Source organism: Electrophorus electricus, chromosome 17, assembly GCF_041902795.1.
Source record: "Electrophorus electricus isolate QZ-2024a chromosome 17, ASM4190279v1, whole genome shotgun sequence".
Taxonomy (NCBI): Eukaryota; Metazoa; Chordata; class Actinopteri; order Gymnotiformes; family Gymnotidae; genus Electrophorus; species Electrophorus electricus.
This window is the reverse complement of record NC_137513.1, coordinates 2,168,904-2,192,500: the sequence shown is the minus strand read 5'-3', so window position 1 is coordinate 2,192,500 and position 23,597 is coordinate 2,168,904. Positions and strand designations below refer to the sequence as shown.

The 23,597-nt window shown below is 45.6% G+C and overlaps 1 protein-coding gene across 7 annotated transcripts in view; it reads left to right on the top strand.

Annotated features, from left to right (window-relative positions):
* The window catches only part of cadm1b (cell adhesion molecule 1b), a 98,571-nt gene that overhangs the window by 72,350 nt on the left and 2,624 nt on the right, over positions 1-23,597 (top strand). For 4 of the 7 annotated variants that reach the window (XR_014117783.1, XM_027022400.3, XM_027022398.3 and 1 more), the window contains 5 exons: positions 1,181-1,339; positions 2,990-3,086; positions 3,558-3,730; positions 11,360-11,419; positions 23,398-23,523. Coding sequence is in view for 6 of the 7 variants with exons in the window: in XM_027022400.3 (XP_026878201.1) it covers positions 1,181-1,339; positions 2,990-3,086; positions 3,558-3,730; positions 11,360-11,419; positions 23,398-23,523 (615 nt within the window). In the remaining variant the exon portion in view is untranslated. Of the gene's footprint in view, positions 1-1,180; positions 1,340-2,989; positions 3,087-3,557; positions 3,731-11,359; positions 11,420-20,623; positions 23,524-23,597 lie in introns of those variants that run through there. The other 3 variants (XM_081699669.1, XM_081699671.1, XM_027022401.3) reach the window with 3 other exon arrangements.

The following is a 23,597-nucleotide window of genomic DNA, read 5'->3' as shown; positions in this document are numbered from 1 at the left end:
AACTCCAGCTGTTTCCCTCCTACACACCCATGATTGCCCGCGAATTAGCTGGCACCAGCTGAAGGCCACGCAGACAGCATGTTAAAGGGACCCACAGGCCGGGGGACCTGCCCCAAACGTCTTCCTCCATCCAGACAGAGGGAAAGGACGCTGCCTGGTGGCACTTTCATGGTACCACAGAATCAAAAGATCCGATGAAGTGGGAGCTTTCAGCACAATCCTTACTAGAGTCACAACAAGAAAAAAGATGGGACTCTACTCTGACTCTGACTCGGTACCTGAGTAAACAGTGACTCTCAGTATGACACAAACGCTGATTACCATTGATCAGACGTACTTGTCTTTGACTTTAGCTGCAGTCTCTCGAGCAAATAAGTTCTTTATCTACCACAGAGATGCCGTACAGTTTCTCCATGGTGCTCGCTAGCTGCTTTTGAAACTGGATTTGAAAAAACTCTACAAAAGCAAGCTATAATAAGCCAAAGACGTCTTTGTGGTGGCAGCATCTGGCGCTGCCTTGCTGGCCCTCTGACTGTAGGGCAGAGAGCTACGTTGTAGGTCAGCGCTGACCTATAATTACTTCTCCACTTCATTAGGTCTAAGTAAACCATCATCCTTCGCAGAGCAATTAGTTCCCTGCCTCTCGGAGTGGCTTGGCAGCTGCGTTAGGGAGAGTGTGGCCTCCGTCACGCTCATCCCGACCCGGAGAGCCAGATGTGTTGGCGACGAAGCCTCCCTGATAGTCCCTTCGGCATGCGGCCGGCTACGAGAATGTTGCCACCTTGAAATGCAGAGCTCTGTGGAAACCAGCCCCATAGGCTATACAGGCCATACAGGTTCATGATGGAGATACAGGGTGTCGCACATTTGCTGTATGAAAGTAGTGGCAGTGATCCACTTTGTCACCTTAAACCCAGATGATATGATGTAACTGTGGCTTAGGTGTCACAGTAAGTACACGGAGCACGACAGAGAGGAGACGTGTTTGCCACTTTAAATGAATGTAAGATTTGTCCGGAGGTGATGGATTATTTCTCAAAGACCTTCGCCGTGCCTCGTGGGAACCGGGAGTTATTATGAGTAGGTCAGAACAGAGAGAGGTACTGAAAGATAGAGAGAGAGAAAGAGAAAGAGAGAGATCTTGTTATGGCTGAGGTGTCACTCTTGTGTTTGCTCCCAGGTGAGGAGGCGGTGGAGGAGACATATGACAGGATGTTCACCGTTACCAGCCGGCTCCGGCTTACCGTCTCCAAGGAGGACGATGGAGTGCCCGTCATCTGCATCATTGACCATCCAGCCGTGAAGGACGTCCAAGCCCAGAAATACCTGGAAGTGCAGTGTGAGTGATCCCTCCAACAAAGCCCTGTGCTGGAACAGGCCAATATAGCCATGAAACACAGCCATGCAACACAGTCATGCAACATAGCCATGCAACAGCCATGCAACACAGCCATGCAACACAGCCATGCAACAGCCATGCAACACAGCCATGCAACACAGTCATGCAACGCGGCCATGAAACGCGGCCATGCAACGCGGCCATGCAACACGACCATGCAATGCAGCCACGCAACGCAGCCACGCAACACAGCCACACAACGCAGACATGCAACACAGCCAAGCAACACAGCCATGCAACACAGCCATGAAACACAGCCATGCAACACAGCCATGCAACAGCCATGCAACACAGCCATGCAACACAGCCATGCAACACAGCCATGCAACAGCCATGCAACACGGTCATGCAACGCGGCCATGAAACGCGGCCATGCAACGCGGCCATGCAACACGGCCATGAAACACGGCCATGCAATGCAGCCACGCAACGCAGCCACGCAACACAGCCACACAACGCAGCCATGCAACACAGCCATGCAACACAGCCATGAAACACAGCCATGAAACACAGCCATGCAACAGCCATGCAACAGCCATACAACGCAGCCATGCAACGCAGCCATGCAACACAGCCATGAAACACAGCCATGAAACACAGCCATGAAACACAGCCATGCAATGCAGCCAAGCAACACAGCCACTTCTCTCTGCTCACCCATATGCAGATGTTGTCCTTTCTGGTTGGATGTTGTAGTGAATAAAGGAGAGAGGATGTGGATACCAAATAAGACAAAAAAGACTCTTTTTTTGTTGTAAGGTATTAACCTGGCCAGGGTCCTGGGAGTTGCTTTAATTAAACCAAGCTTTCTCTTGTTATGCCTCAGTTTGATAATGCTGTTCTCTAAATAGCGCAGTAATTGAGTGTGATCAGTGCACGTTATTACAGACCATGGAAAGTCCTGGAAAGGTTGACCTAACCTTTTGTAATCTTTGCGGAATATTAATTTATTCAGACTGCTGACTGCTCACACTGCCCTTTGTGAAGAAAAGACAGGATGGATCAGACTGACTGTAAAAAGCTTGACATTTTGACAAACACAGATAAAGAAGAAGGAGAAAAAAAGACTTTACAGTACACTACCATTAAATAGACTGTTTGAATTCAGGACGGTGCCCTTGCTTCTCTGTCTCTTAGTCAGGGTTAAAAGTTCACTACAAGAAAACACGCATAGCTGGGCCTCACTGTTTCTTCTTGAAGGCCCAGAAATGTGGAAATATTATTGCTCTAGAAATGCAGAAATGTTGTGGATCTAGAAGTGCAGTAATGTTGTTGCTCTAGAAATACAGTGATGTTATGGATCTAGAAAAATACAGTTTGAGCAAAGACCTCTTCTGAACACTGGTGAATGAATACAATTAAGCGCGTTAAATAAGGAAGTTAGCTGCATTAGTGTACAAGTGTTAATGGAATTCTGCACAAATATGATTAAAGATGCTTTCTAATTGGACTAACAGACTAATTGTTACTGGTCACCTAAGAATGATGGGAAAAGCAGAATTAGGTATCCTGTGGTGTTGTGTAGAGACGTGTGGAGACGTGTGGCTTTCCCGAGTCTGTTGACGCATCCTGAGCTCTTCTGGTTGACAGATAAACCGGAAGTGAAGATTGTAGTAGAGTTTCCCGATGGCCTGACAAGAGAAGGGGAAAACCTTGAACTGACCTGCAAAGCCAAGGGCAAACCACAGTGAGTCATGAGACAAGCCATGTCTGCGCCTGCACCTGGACTGCTTAAAGTTGGTAGCGTCACATTTGATGAAAATTAGGTGTTTAAAGTGTTTAGTAACTAATAGTTACCAAAGAAAGCCACATATTTGTGGCACGGTGCCTTGTGCAAACTGTTTATAGTTATTAAGTCCTCACTTAATATTACTCTGAATTTGGATCGTGGTACAGTAGCATGTGAAGATACAATACAGCTGTGAGGTATTTACATGTTTAAATAAAAAAGCTGAACAAGTTGAACAAGTGCTCCTCGTTATCCACTCTCCCACTCCCTCTCTCTCTCTCTCTCTCTCTCTCTCTCCCTCTCTCTCCCCCTCCCTCTCTCTCCCTCTCCCTCTCTCTCTCTCTCTTCCTCTCTCTCTCTCTCTCTCTCTCTCTCTCAGTCCGGATGTTGACACAGAGATCTCTAAATTATCATTGTACTATTTTACAGACCTCATCAGATTAACTGGTTCAAAGTGGATGACGATGTTCCCTCCCACGCTGTCATTACGGGCTCTGATCTCTTAATTGAGAACCTTAACAAGTCCTACAATGGGACGTATCGCTGTGTGGCATCCAACCTGGTGGGGGAAGCGTATGATGACTACATCCTCTATGTGTACGGTGGGTCTCCAGCCTTGGTCTACATGCCCTTTTTTTAACCCCAAACTTTAAAAGCTACATAGACAGAATTCATGCCTGCTGATCTGTTCTTCCTTCTGAATCTCTCAGACTTATGGTTTGTACTTCCACATTCATTTTCCACTTCAGGGAACAATGCTTTCCATTCAGTGTCATAATCTTTCTTGTAAAAGATTTTTCTTGCGGAGTTGTGTGTGAATTATTCAGCCGTGTTACTTTTACACCACCTAGCTTCTGTCTTCTATGCTATTTGCCTTATGAGCGTCTACCACAGCTGTGCTCCTGGTGGGTTCCATTTCACAGACCAACTGGCCAACCAGTTCTCTCTCGGCACTGGAATCTTGCTATTGAAAATGTCACCAGGGGAACAAAGCTTATGAAATAAATCTCAGGATGTGGCTAGAGTCACGTGCATTTATCTGAGCTTCTGGATGTTGCTAGTCACATGTGCATTTATCTGAGCTTCTGGGTGTAGCTAGAGTCACATGTGCATTTATCTGAGCTTCTGGATGTTGCTAGTTACGTGTGCATTTATCAAAGCTTCTGGACATTGCTAGAGTCACGTGTGCATTTATCTGAGCTTCTGCATGTTGCTAGAGTCACGTGTGCATTTATCGGATTCTGGATATTTGAAGAATTCTGTATGCATTTATGGGATTCTGGATGCTGTTAGAATCGTGTGCATTTATCAGAGCTTCTGCATGTTGCTAGAGTCACGTGTGCATTTATCGGATTCTGCATGTTGCTAGAGTCACATGTGCATTTATTTATCGGAGCATGGCTGAGTGACATGAGGCAGCAGCCAGTGTGTGTGACACGTCAGCGAAGAATACGGTGATCACGTGTTCCAGTTAAACCCCGGCATGCAACCTGGTATTACAGCACTGCACGCCAACCCACTCTTCCAGGATGTGGAAGGCCTGGAATATCAATCTTATAATTCTTGTTTTCTTTGTTCAAAAAAGCTGTAAGGAGAAATTATTTACCAAGACTGATGATATATTCCTGTCAGATACAGTAAAAAGAAAAACTCTGACCAGCTGACTCCTGCAACGAATTTTGATATGGTCCAAGAATTCCAGAATTTCATTCATCACTGGAGCACTGAAATATTTGGTGTTAGACATATTAGCCATTGGATTCAATAATTCAATACATCCTGCACAACATGGACAATGAGATTACTGTGGGCCTAATGCCTGTTTATTGTTTCTCCATAAAAGCCTTGCAAGTTTCCTTTGCCTTAGGGAAGACCACCAAGGCTTAGGAGCTTGCTGTAAACAAAGCAGCCGTGTGTGTCTCGTCTTCATGTCTCTAAATCAGTTCAGTGAGGCAGGAGCAAAGATGACATGTCACTTCTAATAAGTGTTAAGATGTCTCGTAGTTTCTTAATTGTGGCATCTCTGTATTCCTCTATGGTAGGTCAAAAGACAGTGACTCAGCAGAATACAGGGGAGGGCAGTGACTCAGCAGAACACAGGGAGGGGGCAGTGACTCAGCAGAACAGCGGGGGGGGGGGGGGGGCAGTGACTCAGCAGAACACAGGGAGGGGGCAGTGACTCAGCAGAACAGCGGGGGGGGGGGGGGGGCAGTGACTCAGCAGAACACAGGGAGGGGGCAGTGACTCAGCAGACCCTCCGGCCTCTCTGTTTACTTTACATGTGCAACACGCTTCTGTTTCCAAAACCTGCCAAAATATATCCTTTATTTTTCTTACGAGAAAACTGCAACGCTACATCGCCCTCGTCTTTAGCTGATGTGTGGGGAAAGCGTCCGTCCCATACCAACCGGATGGTTGAAAAACAGCTCACACACAAACGCAGACTACAGCGGTCAGTCCTCTTATATGAGAGTGAACTACAACACGTGTTCCACTGCTGGTAGTAGACAACAGCACAAACACGTCTCATGTTGAACACGTCTGATGAGAACGTGTCGTTAGCACACAGCAACAGCAACTGTCCAGCGACTGGCCAACTCCGAAGATACAAAGCCTGACTGTAACCCGAGAGGTTACCAGTCTATGCCCAGCTGATGCTTGTGGTCCGTCAGCCCTGGAGCGAGACACTGATCCTGGGGCTGTTCAGTCTGACTGCCTCTGTATCAAGTTAATGTAAAATCGCTTTAGGTAAAAAAAAAAAAATCGTAAATCTAATAAGGCAGCTTGCTCGGAGGAACATAGCAGTGTGCATCTCCTTAACTGCTGTACTTAATCTGATACTAAGGCCATGTTGGGCTAGCCAGCCCTAGTGCAGGAAGTGCACTCTGTGTGAGTGCATGCACATGCACTGCTACCTGGTCAAAGCAAACACTCATTTCATGCCACTTGCAGCAAATCTGTAGGAGTGATTCTGACCTGCTGATGCAGTAGAGCTCAGTCAGCGTGATCTACTGAGGTCAGTCTGCATGAACTACTGAGCTCAGTCTGCATGAACTACTTAGGTCAGTCTGCATAATCTACTGTGGTCAGTCTGTATGATCTACTGAGGTCAGTCTGCATGAACTGCAAGGTCAGTCTGCATGATCTACTGAGGTCAGTCTACATTAACTTCTGAGGTCAGTCAGCTTGAATCAGACATGAATCAGTTTGGCTGTATTTGGTTGCTGATGCTAAATCAGTACATGTCAGTTCAGTAGACTGTTGCGTAAAGGGTAGAACAGCTAGTCACTGTTCTCCTATTGTCATTACCTCGGTACATTTAAAAGTGATTCAGGTTGGGTTAGTGATAAAAAGCAAAGGCTCTTACCTTCCCCTGTGTTGGTGTGCACCTACACTACATGCAGTATGCATCATGACTCTAGCAGTCCAAACTCTCCATGTGTACACTGTGATTGCACATGTCAGACAGGACGATTAGGCAGCACAGAGGATTACTGAGACAGGGAATAGCGTCATCGATCTGCCTCGACCACCATGGACATGCCGCAATTATCAGCCTAGCCTTCAGTCCCCCCCCACCGCTTCTATTACAAGTTTGGCTGGTGCAAGAGAAAGTTCTTTTGAAAGGCTCCGTGATTTGTGATGCCACTGCTGCTTACTTCAAGAAAATGACACGCGCGATGTTTCTGTCTTGACTGAGTGCGCGAGTCCAGGAACGATTCGACAGAGCGTGAGTGCCATAACTTAATACAAAGGTTTCTCTGACTTATAGCTCAGGTGGAGGACAAAGAGATCGTTTATTTCACTGTGAGATGAGATGGGAAAAGTAAAACTCCATTGCCAGTACTGAATATCCCCCCCGCACTAGACCGACCGTGGACATTTATGCAGAGTTATAAACATAATAGCACATGTTACTACATACTTGGGCCACTCAAATCTTTTAGTGTCTGTGCAAATGCAACCGATTATAATTTTTAATACAGAAACAGAAAGTGTTCCAGAAGTGGGTTGGTTTTTGTGATATTCGATTGGCTGTCCTGAAATATGGAGAAATGAGATAATGAAGAGGCGTGTTTAGTGATTCCGTCCTGAAGCCACACTGGCAGCAGCTTCCCTGTAGGGACCAGCCAATCAATAAGCACAGATGTGAAAAACCACCGTGTAGAGAATTAAAAGCAGTACATTGTGATGCACTAGAGATATTGCAGACACTGGAATGAGTAGAACGGGTGGTGTTTGACTAGGATTTCTCATGGGGGTTAGTTTAAGTTCCCACTTACACCTTTCGAAAAAGTGTCATGCCCTACAGACCTGACTGGGCCCTACAGACCTGACTGGGCCCTGCAGACCTGACTGGGCCCTGGAGACCTGACTAGACCCTGCTAGGCACTGAAGGGGGACGTTCCTGAGGCCAAATATTGGCAAAACACATACATTCTACATTTTAGATGATTGTATACATTTTAAGCACAGCAATAGCCTTATCTATAAACAAGTAATATATAATTAAAGTCAAATGTGCACACTTATAAACAATGTATGATAGAACAATTCTAAAAACAGATTTGAATTCAATATAAATTTTGAATTCAGTATAAAACATACTGTAATGGTCCACCTACTTTAGTTTGAGAATCAGTGTGCACAGGGTAGTGTTTGTGGTTTTAACCTGGATGAGGGAGCATTAAAATGAGGCCCAAACAGATAAATAGGTGTTGTTGCTCACAGGAGAATTGATTTCCTTCACTGATCATGCAGTCTTGCTTAATTAGTGTGTATCTCTTATCTGTGTGTGTGTGTGTGTGTGTGTGTTCTGTTTTTTGTGGTATTCACAGAGGAATATGGCTAGCAGGTGTGATTCAGGCATCGCTTTTAATATGTTGGTAGAGCTAATTGGTCTAGTCCGGCTAATTGAGTGTTTACTTTTTTATCTCTGGCACTGAAGTCTTACGTTGTGGCATTTGACTTATTTTAAACAGTCAGCAAGTTATAATAAGCAATGTGCAATTAAAAACAGACATTATTACGACGTTATTACATTATTTTTCATTAATTAAATAATTACCTTATTAATAGTAATTATTACAAAACATTTGCTATATAATTTATTCTGTATCCTTTATAAGAATGACAATCAGTGTAGTCTTGGAAATGCCTTTTTCCAATGCCAGACTAAGTGTTTCAGATTAAATGTCCATAGCGTGTAGCTAGCTCATGTAAACCGCCGTACACTCCGCATGGCCCCTGTAGATCACTACTGGCCACTTCGTTTGACCAGTGGGTCCCAGTGAAATGGACATGCTGATGGGGACTGCAGACGCCTGTCCAGCGTCCAACTGCATATATTATGGCTCTCGGCAAAGACACAATCTGAAAGTCTCTTCAAACGCACTGAACAAGCCAACAGTACTCATTGTCGCACAGCAATATTTGTGATTTTGCACAAACCCAGGTCTGCGCAGGCCTGTAAGACACTCTGCATTTTAAGTTTATATTTATTAATTCCGACCTTTACAGCCACCGACTTTAGACAGAAGTATAAACACGCAGTACAGCGGTGTTTTGGCGGAAGGTATTGAGTGCAGGCTGTTGGTGATTACATCGATTTTTCAGTATGAAGGATGTGCTGTGTTTATAATTGAGCGTGCCTTGAGCAGGACAGTGGTGTGATCAGACGCTTATCTCTTTCTTTAAAGGTTGTTCACGATGTCTTTGCCTTTTCCTGTGCACCCAGAGCAACGCTGTTCGGGTTAATGAGGGCTTCACTATCATGGGTACAGTTACTGCCACTGCGTACGTTTACCTGACGTTTTTATCCAAAGTGACTTACAATTATGAGTGAGTGCAACTTGAGCAATTGAGGGTTAAGGGTCTTGCTCAGGGGCCCAACAGTGGTAACTTGGCAGTGGTGGGGCTTGAACTGGCACCTTTCCAATTACAAGTCAAGTACCCTAACCACTGAAGTACCACTGCCCCCACTGTGTACAGTCACGTGTACAGACAGACCTGTGTATCCTAAAGGGCTTCCTCCAACACCAGTGTATGAGTCTTTTTACATTTTGATTAAGGCCACCAACAGTCTTCGACTATCGAAAGAGACAATTTTGTTACTACAGTTGGTATTTAAATGGAAAGCTGAATTTCCCTCGCTTTCATTGAAATAAAGAATTTTGAAGTAATATGTAAATATTGTTCAAATTTCCAAATCCATCTTTCACTTCTAAGCTGCATTAACAGCCCTTTGTGAAATCTCCACCTTTGCAGCCTACAGAAGTTAAGCCCCGCCCACTTACACTGCTGTTCACAGGTGTTTCAGTTCTCAGGAGTGCTTTTTAAATGAGGCACAATGCCAGCTGACAGAGCTAGCTACAGTTCGGCCTCTGTAAGGGTCCAGCCTCTCAGCCCTCCTTAGTCACAAGGCTTTATTTGCAACATGCAACAGGCAACATCAATTTTAATGGAAGTAATGGAAAACTATATAAGCTTCTAAGATACAGCTCCCAATACCCCTCAAAGATAGTATGTATGTCAGACTCATCAATAAAGATTCCTATTTGATTATTTTATTGATCATATGATTCATTACACTGGGTGAGTGATTAGGTCTACAAGAATTTAGAAGTTTTAGGCGCCATTTTTTTACATTTTACCACTGAAATGGAAAATTAGCCAACAGTCCAACACGGTTCATTGTTGTACTGGACAATGTCCATTTAAGGACACTTTGGAGACATTATGAACATGTACATGTTCCCTTTGCTGTGAAGCCTGCGATGTGTTTCTGCACAGTGTTACTGTTGCTTCTGTTGCAGCCAGTAATGTATGAAGCGTAATATAGGTTCTTCATAATTTCATAAAGCTACGATGGCAGGCACTGGAAGACATGGTGAACCTCCCAACAGAAAATCGTGGAAAATCTCGCACGTTCAAAACACATTCATATTTCAGTGCACATAACGCCAAGAGTCTGCTGGCTTGCAAATTGCCCGTGTAAAATTCTTGTTTGCTTGACTATTATGCATGCCAGATCCTATTCAGACCTTTGGTGTAGGCCATCTCTTCTGCATGCTCAATTTCTAACGGGGGACGCTGACATTTCCAATACCCCCGTCTGCAGCCGGTCACAAGGCGTGAAATCCCCCAAATATTTTCATCAGAGGGTGCAGGCTCCCAGCTCCCAGTATCCATCAGAGGGTCCAGGCTCCCAGCTCCCAGTATCCACAGACACTATGCTGTTCTTGATGTTTTATCATTAGTTGGGAAGTGTTTGGGCTCCTACTGGGATCTTTTGATGGAGAGCAGACAATAATGCAGTGGAAACAGCCAGCCAATTTTGCCTGCTGTGTCTGTTCCACAGCGAGGCGCCTCCGCATTCGTGTGTGTGTGCGGGGGGGTTGACGGGCAGGCAGCAGACATGTTCACACATCTGTAGTACAATCGCTCACCTGCTTTCTCATTTTTTTTCTTTTTGAAGCCATTGCTGCATTAGGCGGTTGATTCTCAAGGTTTTATGAAATATGATAATAGCATGTTCATAGTAGTCACTCCTCATAATATAAGGCTCCAAGCCCACACCTCCTGCTGGGCTCATGTTCTGCATACTGAAGAATGTAGTTCTCCTTTTGTGAAAATACATGAGGAAGGAAGAAATCTTTATGTGTGTGTGGCATGTTCTTGTCTTATTCTGTTCTTATGTTATTCTAATCTTGAGTTATTCTGTTCTTTTATTTTTGTGTTCTTCTGTTCTTGTATCTGTCCATGTTCTTCTGTTCTCTTCTTCTATTATTATTGTCTTGTGTTTCTTTTTTCAAGTGTCACTGTTGGTCACATGGAAGCAATCCTATCTACGTTTCTTTAATTAATTAAGCCAGAAGTGTCGCTGTCATCGCAGTTTGTTTTCTTTGCCATATTAATCACATGATAAGAAGCATAATATCTCTCACAGGTTAGTTTGACTTCAAGTTGTCTAATTAAGATAATAACACGGTAACGCAGAAGACGTGGCTCATTGTAGACTTGTCAGGTGTGCGACATTGCTGTCAAGAAATCAGCAAATTAACGTGTTTTGTCTTCAATCAGCACTTCACTTGCTATTTGAGAGGGATGCTTAGCTCTGCACAACTCCTCTGTGGTTAAACTAACATTCAGTTCTTTGAGAATGGCATTTGTCTTTTTCCCTTTTTCATTTTCTGCCTCTTGTGTGTGTTTTGGTTTTGTTTCCCATCTAGAAGTTCTCACCACATCCCCCTCTCCCACTCCTCCCACCATCGAGCCTGACGCTGCCCAAGGTACTGTACTCCATCTCAGCCTCAGGGTTCTGCCATCTCACCCGCTTGCCTGCTTTGCTCTGATTGGTTGTTTGGGGTTTTGGGGTTTTTTTTTGGTCTATCTCTGTTTTCTTTGTCTCTTTGTACCTCCTGTGTGCTCTTTTGGCATGTATGTATTTGTGCGCATGCTTTTTTTTTTTTTTTTTTTAGAGCAAATGTTCTGGTGCTGTCAGGAAAACAAAGAGTTTGATAATGTAGGAGAACTTGTCTGGTCCACAGGTTTAAAAAAAAATTAAATGCTTTGGGTTTTTTTTAAAGAAACAAGTCAGTAGAGTACCCCACAAAGGTAGTATTACAAGACTGTGTGTGTGTGTGTGTCAGTGCAAATGTGTGTGTTTGTGTGTGTGTGTGTGTGTGCAAGAGCAAGATGTGCAGCGATGCGTGTTTCCGGAGCGTGAGCCGGACGTGTCGGAGCAGGGGCAGGGTGCAGACGGACAGTCTGCTCTAATAAGTTCACCCTGCTGATAACACGCCAGCTCTCATGGCACCTGTCAGCAAGGCCGCGTCAAACCCTTCTGCTGTCAGCCATCTTCAGCAGAAAGAAAATCTCGATCTGCTGCTACAGCTCCTGCTTGTCAGGCCTTAGATCACCATCGCATAATTATTACCCATGACTTCAAACGCCTCATACTAAACGGCTTTCACAATGTTTCGTTTTCAAGGTTGTTTAGAATATCAACTCTGTTTAATTCATTGTTTAATAAGCAATGTCTGTTCATTGTTTATTAGGCAACGATTTTAGAGGCATCATATCACAGAGATCATTACTGCAAATTTTACACGCATGGGCTTGTCCCATTTTAAAATTGTAGGGATGGAGATACAGATTGTGTAAATTGACTTGCTATCTGAAGTTGCAGTGAAGGTTACGAGTTTGAGATGTTGAAATGATTCCCAGCCGTCAGCCCAGTGCATGTGTGTGGGGGGATCAGTAGTAGATGCTACACTTCCATACACAGGCAGAGCTACCATCTTCAGGTCTGATTCATGTTTCTCCACATACAAAAGCAGCACTGGGACCGCCAGCTAAATAAATCAATGTTAGGAGGTCCAGGGAACCTGGAATCGTAATGCATTTTTGATGAACTGGCAAAGAGTGATAAAGGATAGGGAGCACTTCACTTTAAAAAAATCAATTAAGCCATAATGTCTTGCTAAAGGGCTTGGGAGATTTAGGCTGTGACATTTCGAGATGATTGCCATTTACAATATCAAATAAATGCCTAAATGGGAGAACTCTGCAACTTTTGACAAGTGCCCGAGCTTCGCTTGTAAGACACGTGATAATTGATATGCTTGGCAGGTAGGAGAATGTTATGGGATTAGACTCCACAAACCTGCAGAAGAACTCGAGGTTTTGTCTCCGTGCGTTCACAACCCCCCAACTAAGGCGACGTGTATTCTATCTATATGGAATATCTATTGTCTCCCTTCCTATCTGCAGGGCCTCAGTGAATACAGGGGCAGGTACATAAGTGTGTGTTATCAGTGTTGGTCTTAACCTCGGATTAGCATTCAAGCAGTTCTTGCTTTCAAACACAGAAGATAATCCAGACAGACCGCGGGGAGTGACGAGCCCAGGGTGCTGAGGGGCGGTTTGAAGCACGCGGAATGTTATCAGCCTTGAAGTTCGCCCGGTCTGGTCATTGATAAGAACATGGACGAGTGATGTTCAACATGGCTTGCAGCTCCACCACTTCCCCAAAGCACAGGCGGCTCCCGGCCAAGCCTGTGTGGTTCTGGGGGCAAATCAGGCAACGGCGGGTCAATAGCGAAAGCCTGTGGCAAGGGCCTTTCATGCGTGTTCCACTGAGTGCTTCTCAGATGTGAAATGAGATGGTGATTTATGCGGGATAAAAGTGAGCATGGAACATAACGCTTTATTATATGTGGATATGAGAAGGAGCTGAAGCACTGTAGGTCTGTTTTGGAAATCTGTGGGCGGATGACAGCTTTAAAAAAATGTTTTGGCATGAAATACATCTTCATAAATAGAAGAATAGCTAATATTTTCTTTTCTTTTTTTTTGTCATGGACCAAAATGGAGAAACTTCATAGCCCAGCTAGTGGGTCTGTTTTGTCTCTATTACCTAGTACACCTTAATAACTTCACACCTGTTCCAGTACACCTTAAAAACTTCACACCTGTTATACTGCAACTTAATAACTTCACACCTGTCCCAGTACACCTTAAAAACTTCACACCTGTTCCAGTACACCTTAAAAACTTCACACCTGTTATACTGCAACTTAATAACTTCACACCTGTTGCATTATATCTTAATAACTGCACACCTGTGCCAGTACACCTTAAAGACTTCATACCTGTTCCAGTACACCTTAAAAATTTCACACCTGATCTAATACACCGTAAAAACTTCACAACTGATCTAATACAGCATAAAAACTTCACAATTGATCTAGTACACATTAAAAACTTCGCACCTGTGCCAGTACACCTTAAAAACTTCACACCTGTTCTATTATGGCCAACCCAGACAGATGCTACTGCGCTCTGTCTCAAGTCCATGTTTTGACATCAGCAGTGTTTCCCATTTAACGAGTTCCTCCCAGGATATTTTTCAAGCTTTTTTCAATATGTGGCAGCTCTTACCGGCCCTTAGGTAAAGCACGAGGAGGCAGCCTCATATATCTGTCTGATGAGAGACGTTTATGCCACTGTGTGTGTGGGGATGATGGAGACGCCACCAGGTAAATGACACACCGAAGACAAGGTGGCTCATTATTCTCACAACAGTCCCTCTGCTCTCAGCTGTGTGCTTGTTTTTCATCAAGAACAGATCTGGGCTCAACTCCAGTGACCCCGCCTTAGGAGGGCGGGGCTAAGTCAACGGGCTTCCCATACACTTTGCATCGAGAACTTCAGTCGGGTGGCACAAGACCTTCGCAGCTCACTAGCCACGACCTCGTTTGGTCTCCCGGCACAATGTGTCAAGTCCAACCGCAAACTGTACATGTTACAGCCAATAGTTATACACATATACATATACTATTCATATACTATACATATACTATACATATACTATACATATACATGCTGATCAGACGTGCATATGTGGGGCATATGGAGGTTCTGGTGAGCTTTGGTGAGTTAAAGTGGGCACTTTGTTTTCCCATCAGTTATGTCATCAGTGGAAAATGGGTGTTTAGTTCTGTGTGTAGTCCTGTGTGTAGTCCTGTGTGTAGTCCTGTGTGTAGCCCTGTGTTTAGTCCTGTGTGTAGTCCTGTGTGTAGCCCTGTGTGTAGTCCTGTGTGTAGTCCTGTGTGTAGTTCTGTGTGTAGTCCTGTGTGTAGCCCTGTATGTAGTCCTGTGTGTAGCCCTGTGTGTAGTCCTGTGTTTAGTCCTGTGTGTAGTCCTGTGTGCAGCCCTGTATGTAGTTCTGTGTGTAGCCCTGTGTGTAGTCCTGTGTTTAGTCCTGTGTGTAGTCCTGTGCGTAGTCTGTGTGTAGTCCTGTGTTTAGTCCTGTGTGTAGTCCTGTGTGTAGTCCTGTGTGTAGTCCTGTGTGTAGTCCAGATGACCCCATGGCTCAGCCTGCAGCTCCAGCTCTCCCATTCATGCATGCAACGTTGATCTCCCCCAGCACACCCCATCTCATGCTCCCTGGATTTAGTGGCTGGGCTTAGTGGCCCACGGTGTCTCTCACGCCCCCTCCCCTCTCCTCCCCTCCCCTCTCCTCTCCTCTCTTCTCCTCCCCTCCCCTCCTCTCTTCTCTTCTCCTCTCCTCCCCTCCTCCCCTCTCCTCTCCTCTCCTCTCCTCCCCTCCTCCCCTCTCCTCTCCTCTCCTCCCCTCCTCCTCTCTCGTCTCCTCCCCTCCCCTCCCCTCTCCTCTCCTCTCCTCTCCTCCTCTCCTGTCCTCTGCACATCCTCAGCTCTGCGTCTCCCTCCTGCCTTTCCGCTCCATTCCTGCGTCTCCTGTTCTATCTGCAATATGTTGACCGTGTCCCCAAACCATCCCCTCCTCCCAGAATGTTCCCCGCCTGTCTAACTATTTCCCATCCAAACCCGTAGTCCACTTTAATAATACAGACTGGCTCACGGAGGTTGTGTGTATGGTTGTCAGATTGGTTCCATGCAGAGACATAAAAGCTTGGTAGATGACCTCAGCATGAGCCCAGGTCAGTGGGGAACAAAACGCCACCATGATTGGCTGATGAGGACGCAGGCTAATTCGCTGGAGAACGTGCAGACCCATCAGCCCTGTGTGTCTGGAAGTGTGCTGTGCAGGTGCTTCCTGGAGAATATTAAGAGTGCAACACGCTTGAAGTGGCTTTGCGTGCACATGCAGTCCTTTTACGTCTCTGTGTGTCCTTGCATGCCAGATTGAGAGGGCAGTGTTCAGCATTAATGCACTGGCATGGTTATTCAGCCAAGTCTTGAGCACATGCTAGGAAACCCAAATTCAATCTCCCTCTCTGTCATTCTCTTTGTTCCAGCTGTATGGACTGACAGTGAATAAATTCAGTGAATAAATTCTCCTTATTGACTGCATAATTTGTGCTGCATCCAATTTAAATATAATATTTTTGAAGAATAAACAACCTTATATATAGTAAGCTCAGTTCTACAGCTGCACTTTAGGCAGCACTGCAAGTGTCTTTGTTTTGCGACAGATCTGGCATGCGATAGTTAATTGAGATGTCGGCTCAGGTGCTGAACCACGGCTCCGCAACACGTTCATTTAGGATCGGGTTCGCTAGGAGTCGTGCCTTTCAAGAGACGTCCGCTTTTATGCCTCCACACCTCTGCCACACTTCTCCCTCTTTTGATATGCATTTTACTTTTCATCCTCTTCGCGTAGCCTAGCAACAGGCGGCAGGCAACAGTTCAAGGCCTAAATGTGGTATTCTGAGGAGAGGGTACAAATGCCATAGTGCTTCAAAGGAAGCCCACAGTCACTTAAACACTACCGCAGCCCAACGACTAACGCTCAGCCTCCACAGTCACTTAAAGACCACCGGAGCCAAACAACTAACCCTCAGCCTACATGCCCTCCGCCCATCAATCCCCACCACCACCCAAAGTTGTGGAGCATGCGTTCAGAGCTTAGAGGATTGGCCTGACAACTGCTTGCTGGTCATTAAACATCACCAGTGAAGTGCTCTAACTGGTCCACTGCTTCCACTGGTGTCCAGAGCAGCCCGAATGCTTCTCCGGGACGGGGTCAGCTCCCCAGGCTTTCCCCAGGCTTTCATCCACACGGACTGATTGGGGAAGCTGACCTCACAGCCTCTCATTTGAAACTCGTTTCCTGGCCTGCTGAGAACAGATTTAGTGCAGATTAAGGCAACAGTGCCTCAGGTGATGCTGAAGTGCTTCCCAGACGCTGAAGTCTGATCCGGAGATATTCCGATGATGGATATGTTAAAGTATAGACTTCCTCCAGTCTCGGAAGTTTATCTCTTTAATGGCCACAGCCTTTTGCTGACTTTTATTGCCTTTTTTCTGCAATGCAAATGTTCCTTCCTGAACTAAAAATGGACCCAGTTTTTTCTGCCGGGGCAGGGACAGTCACTGACGCAGGAATCTGATTAAATGTTGATTGACGTCCTTGAGTCGGTTTAATCAAAGTTTATTTTGGTACTCTACAACATAGGTAGGACTATATCTGATGTTGTGTTCTGTGAGCTCATGTCATCTTATGTCATGTGATCTGTGAGCTCATGTCATCTTATGTCATGTGATCTGTGAGCTCACAGGAACTAGAATACTTCTGTACATCCTCTGACTTTCCTGTATTTGTGGAAAGAGTGGGACAACACACTATAATTACCTTTTACTTTACATACAGAATTTTCTACATTTCCACAACTGTTTCCACTTACAGATGCATTTCTCTGGGCCTGTGTGTGCGTGCGATTCCAGAGCCGGCATATTTCTCTGTTCCCACTCCAGTTCCAGGATCAGCTTTGCACTTTGTTGGAATTCCAGCTGTACTCACAGATCTGTCAGTAAATAAGGAAAAATGAATAGACCCACATGGCTGGTCAGGGAAATGGGACATTTTAGCACGCGACTCCTACCGATCTGTACAGGAAGTATAGTTGCTTTCAGTGCTTCTCCATGCAGACTTCCACAGCACACTCAGTTTAGCCTGACACGATGTTCCGGCTCCGAGAGTTTGCCCCCCTGTGTTGCAAGTGCTCAGATAGCATGCATCACAACAGACTGTGGGCACCCTTCCCTACAGGGACCACAGATACCGGCCATATCTAACACGGTCAAATGTAATCCCTGAAAGTAATTCACAAGAATGTTTGTACGTGTTGATGATAAAAAGCCAACAGTTTGATGCTTTCTGTGTGTGTGTGTGTGTGTGTGTGTGTATTTTTGCACTTTGAATCTGGCATTGTTGCCTCTGAATTCAGTTGCTCCGACTGAATGACGAGAGTGATTTGGCACTGTACATACGACTTCACAGTTTAAGGTTTTGGCCACTAAAGGGAGTCAAACCTTCATGCTGATCGTTTAATGAGCATCCAGTCTATGAATAACTGATAAAAGGTCATTAGAATTCCAGACTCACCACCACATAACGAGGTATTTCATTGTTGTTTTTTGTTTGCCGTTCCTGTAGTTTCATGTATCAGAACCTTGACAACAGAACGGGAGCAGAGTAAATGTGAGGTCAAGTGTTTATTCTACTTGCTGGACAGTAAGCCAGTGTCCGGATCTACCTGACTGCAGCGACTGTTTACAGATCAAAAGACATGTTGTATTTCATTTCAGAGCCACATTAGACACGGCCAAGTGATTTCTGTCATTGCTGTTAACCCGAGCTCATTCCAGCTTCATTATTCCACACGTTGCAGTTTTCACGGGTGATTAGTTTTCACGGAGCAGTGTTCCGCTGGCCCAAACAGGCTGTACACCTTTTTGCTCCAGTCCGTGGAGGAAAGGCCGCGGTGCGTCTGTGCACTCAGACGCGGATGCAGCAACTCAAATGAGTCACTGCGCCCGTGATTCACTTCTTTCTGTCCTTCACCTGTGACAGTTTTCACGATCCATAATGGAACGTTATTATGGCTCAGGAGTGCGGCGAATGTCTTATAATGGCTGCGATATCTCTCTTATTTACCTGCTCCTTCATTTCCCCAATGCTGCCTGTCAAGAGGAGGTTTACAGCGTGCTAAAGTGAATAGTGCTGTGTTGATGTATTAGAAGTTTGGAAGACGTGAACCGCCGTGCGCTCATAGATGGATTTGCCTGTCACAAATAAATGACTTCCAAAATGGCAATGAGGAGAAGGCTAAATGGATCCATACGGAGCCAAACATGGATAAAAAAAAGGCTCGTTTTGTGTTTATCACTCTGCCTGGCCTCATCTTCCTACACTGTACAGTCTGTGCTCCTTACAGTGTACTTCTGCTCAACACGTCCAGTTCTGTGGTTCTTATGATGAGTTTAGACAGCACTTAAAAAAAGAAAAAAAGAAAGAAAAAAACAACAACAACAAAGCACCAACCTGCGCATGTGGCTGAAAAAAATCTGCAGCTCATAAAAGTATTATTAGTGTACATGTACTCTGCTTGAGAGTTTTAGAGAACAGATCCATTCTCCAAACAGCGTGGGACCTGACGTGGGTGAGTCGACGGCACCCGAGCATACGCCGCGGTCTGCTGTGAGAACATTGCCGACAGCGGGCATGCGCCCGCTACTACTTCTACTTCTTGCAATGGCGGCTCTTGCGTGGCAAAAGCCCATCTGCCTCGCCGCCCGGAACGCCATGGGGCTGGGGGCTGCTGCTGGATCGGGCTGGAATGCTGCAGGCTCTCCGGCTGAGGCGACTTGGTGCCCGAGATCAAAGAGGAGAAGCAAGGAACCACTAGAGCGCCTGGTCTGGCCAGAACCGGCCTGCAAATCACTCTGTACCCTTAAGAGAGATTTGGAGAGAAAACTGACAGACACATGTTTTCACTAAAAGGTAAAAGTGGGAGTTTCACACGTAGAGCTAGGACTAGGAACAGAACCAGGACCAGAACCAGAACTGGACCAGGAACAGAACCAGGACCAGGACCAGGACCAGAACCAGGAACAGAACTGGACCGGGACCGGGACTGGGACTGGGACTGGGACTGGGACTGGACCAGGACCAGGACCAAGACCAAGACCAGGACCAGGATCAGGATCAGGATCAGGATCAGGATCAGGATCAGGTCCAGCACCAGGACCAGACAGAGGCTTCCCATGTTGAGCAAAAAGGGTTGCACTGGCCTGCTTGAAAGTTGAGGTCCAATTCAAGTCTCATGTGTTGTGCGTGTTGTGTGAGCATATCAATAACCTGTTTTAGCTTATTTTATCATATTTTTAAACATTTAACAATATGCTTAATACATGTTAAAGCAAGTTTAATTCTAATTAGCAGAAGTCCATTTGGTAGGACCTGTATGTAGGAGGGAAGGCGGTTTAGAGCTGGCTCTGACTACTTTGAGGGTAGCTGGTGGTGGTAACCCTTAAAGTAGGACACAGCTGCTCTTTCCCACCTCCCCACTAATGGTCTCGCAATAAATTATGCAAACGGCTCTCTGTAGAAAAAGTTGCAGCTTTCAGGACCTGACGCGCGCGACGCACCTGATTCCGATGCTTGTTTTTATGGTCCCCTTGTTACTGAATTTACATCTGACTGAGAAGGCGTGACCCCTGATGAACTGTGGCAACGATTATGGAATTAATCATGCAGCAGGCGCAGAACCAGCGTTCGGTCAGAGTCCACAGGGTCCGTCGTGTAAAGGACAGAAGCTGACGGCGCCTTGCCCAGAGAAACCACTGCGTTGTCCTCTTACCCAGAAGGAATACAGTTCTCACCAAGGTGTCATGCTGCCCCACTGACTGACGAAACGGAGCATGTCCCGTGAGACACAGCGAGGTCTTCAGGCACAGGGCTGGCTGAAATTCTTTCTTTCAGAGTGTTGCCACCAAAGATTGCAAAACAGGGGGCGGGATTACGAGGTCTGGGTGATTTCATCAAAGACAAGATGCCCTTTCATCGCGCTGAGAGTGATGGCACACGTTCTCGGCCGACCAGACCAAGGGCGGCCAATTCCCCACTGCTGAAGTGCAGCGTTCCAACCATAGAAGATGTTTATGCACTTCCTTCTGCTTCTTTTTTGCACTGAGATCTTTTTTTCCCCCTTAATGTTTTGCAGGAAAATTGTCATGAAGATTTCACTTGATTTCATCTGTTTGTGGCCATGGTGGATGGAAGCGGAAATGCAAAATTTCAAGAGCGAGAGACAAGCGTGGCTCGGCAGATCTCCTTCCATGGGCGGCGGGATCAATTAGCTTTAGCCTGAATTAGCAGCTGTCAATGCTGCAGACGTCTTTATCATTTCATTTGCATGTGCTGAAAATGTTGTCCGCCAGACACGTTATAGTTGCCGTGGAACCAAGAGAGGTTTTGGGTGCAGGGAGTTCAACCTCTTGCAGTGATGGCACTCTCAGGGACTATTAGCACCGGTCCTCGGTTCAGCCGAGAGGCAACACGCGCCGGCCCCATCAGGGGAGTCCGTATCTCATCTGTGCGTGCAGGAGATAACAGGCAATGTTGCTTTTGCTGTTTCGCTCTCAACTTAATAGTCTTTAAAGACAGAAAGGGTTTTTCTCTTTAGTCTTGCCTACCTTTTTTGGTACTGTTTTATATATATATATATATATATATATATATATATATATATATATATATATATATATATATATATATATATATATAATTTTTATTTTTATTTTTTTTTGAGAAAGCTGTCTTTACAGTCAAGTTGTTCTTTTTCTTTTTTACTTCTTTAAGAATTGCTTGGTTGCTTGTTTTGGTATTAGGCTGAGAAATAAAGAAAGCCAAATGCATCTCATTTCGCAAGGTTTTGTCTGCGTCCTCTGGTCCTCGACGTGCAGCTCCAGCGAGGACTCGGGGCGCGGCGGGGCGCGGCGGGGCGGGGCGGGGCGGGGGCGTCTGGCTCTGGCTGTAATGATGTTGGCCTGCCATTTAATTAGCTGCTCCAGCACAGATGCAGAATGAGGGTCGTGGAGCATGAGTCACTGACCCCCTGTAGCGCCGTGCACCTCTCCCTCACGCTTCCAAATCACTTCCAAACACTACAAATCACTTCAAAACTCTTCATTTCCTGATCAATGTCGAAGCACAGTGAGCCGGCCGGGCTGGATCTAAGGAAGCTGTTTTACATGCCGATCCAAAGCTCAGTAAACATTTAACAGAGCCCTAGTTGTGATGCAATAGTGGCTCAATGAAACGAGGTCGAAAGAGCGCGTTATCGCGTCAAAGTAAACCCAGCCCAATAAAAGCAGTTTTATTATTATCTCGCTCCAGCAAAAAGTTATCCGGCCACGGCCTGGCGACAGAGCAGAGACGGGGGCGGGGCTGGGGGTGGGGCGGAGCCAGGGCTAACCTGTAAGACATGATTTGATCTATTATGCATGCACTTTATTGTCTCTCACTGACATTTCGTTAATTCAAGATTAGATTCTGCCGTTTGATCTCTGCACACCTTTGCTTTTTTAAAAAAAATAAGTTGAGCAGGAACTGGGCTGGGGGGGCAGGAACATGGGGGGGGGGGGGCAGAAAAGTGTTCCCGGCCAAATTTCTCCTTCACTTGGATGAGACGCCTGTGCTCTTAGACAGCTAATTTATCTGGGGGTGTCAAGCCTAAGGCAGCGGGGTGGAGCGGGTGGAGCGCAGTGGGTGGAGGCAGGGATGGAGGAAACGGATGGTGACAGCGCTCGGTTCTCCAGCGCAGGACTCGCGCTTATTAATGCTGCCAACAGGCTCCCGAAACCACGGCAACCGTGCGATGTGCCGTGACCCCTTGGAGATTGTGATGCCACACAGGGCGGTTCTGACCCGGAAACAGTATATGGAATAAACCTGTCAGTCCTGTCCTGAAAAATGTCTGTCCAAAAATTGTATTTGTATTCAAAACAGTGTTATTACAACATTAATGTTGTTGTATATGCTGGAGTTTAGCCAGGACATATAATGAGAAACAGACTCCTTGATTAGGGAGAGAATTGCTGTACACTGTTGACTCCATGAAACTAGATGTTGTGTTATTTTTATTTATTTCTATTTTTTCCTTCATGTGGATTTCCTCATGTATGTGAGGAACCAAAAGCATGTTTAAATGTGCTCACTCTCCCTTCAGAGTCGTTCTCAGGGGATTTCAAGGTTGCCCAATCCATGAACTAGCCACCATCGATATCCAAGCTGGAGCACTGGTATTGTTGGGAAATGTATTTCTTTTCCGTGCACTTACAAGACACTTGTAAGTCAGATCTGCTATCTGCTATCCCCCTTTAGTTTTAGTTGCTTGGATACTGGCTGCTATTTTTTCCAAAACTGAACACTCACTTATTAGTGCACAAGCTTGGTGTAACACTACTCAACCCTCAAACATCAGATTAGCCAGGATGAATCCACACTCCACTCTCATATTAATCCATGTTTACATTTCTCTGAGTACTGAACAGTGTTAAAGCTCAAGAATTGGTAGGCTAGGTATTTGAAGGTTAGGTATTTGAAGGTTAGGTATTTGGAGGCTAGTGTTGAACATTGAACATCATTGAACATTAATGAACAAATTGCACAAACCAATAAAAATGGACAGATGGAGAATCTGTTTAAAAATGCGCAAGTACAAGACACGTCTGAGGAATGAACATAAAGAACTGAGTAACAGGCTGATTTCAGTGCAATTCACTGGGACTTAAGTGTCACATGTCACGCGAGAGTTATTAGATGATTGGTGTAAAACAGATGTTTAAGGTTACTGACCTATGAAAGAAGGCAGCATATTTGTGACCTAACAGAGGTCTGGGGTCCGCATGCAGCCACCAGAATCCTCATCAAACAGCGCAAGGTTTCAGCATCTGTCGTTTGTATTTGTTTTTTGCTTTCCGTGCCTTTTCCCAGATTCAAGAGCAGAGGGTGGGCCGAGGAATATCGATCATGCCGTCGTGGGCGGGGTCGTTGCCGTGGTCGTGTTTGCTGCACTATGTTTGCTTATTGTCCTGGGCCGGTACTTCGCCAGACACAAAGGTATGGTGTCCCCTATTGGACTGGCATACGGCAAGACTTTTAGTCTGCGTATCTCTTATTCCACTGTCATATCT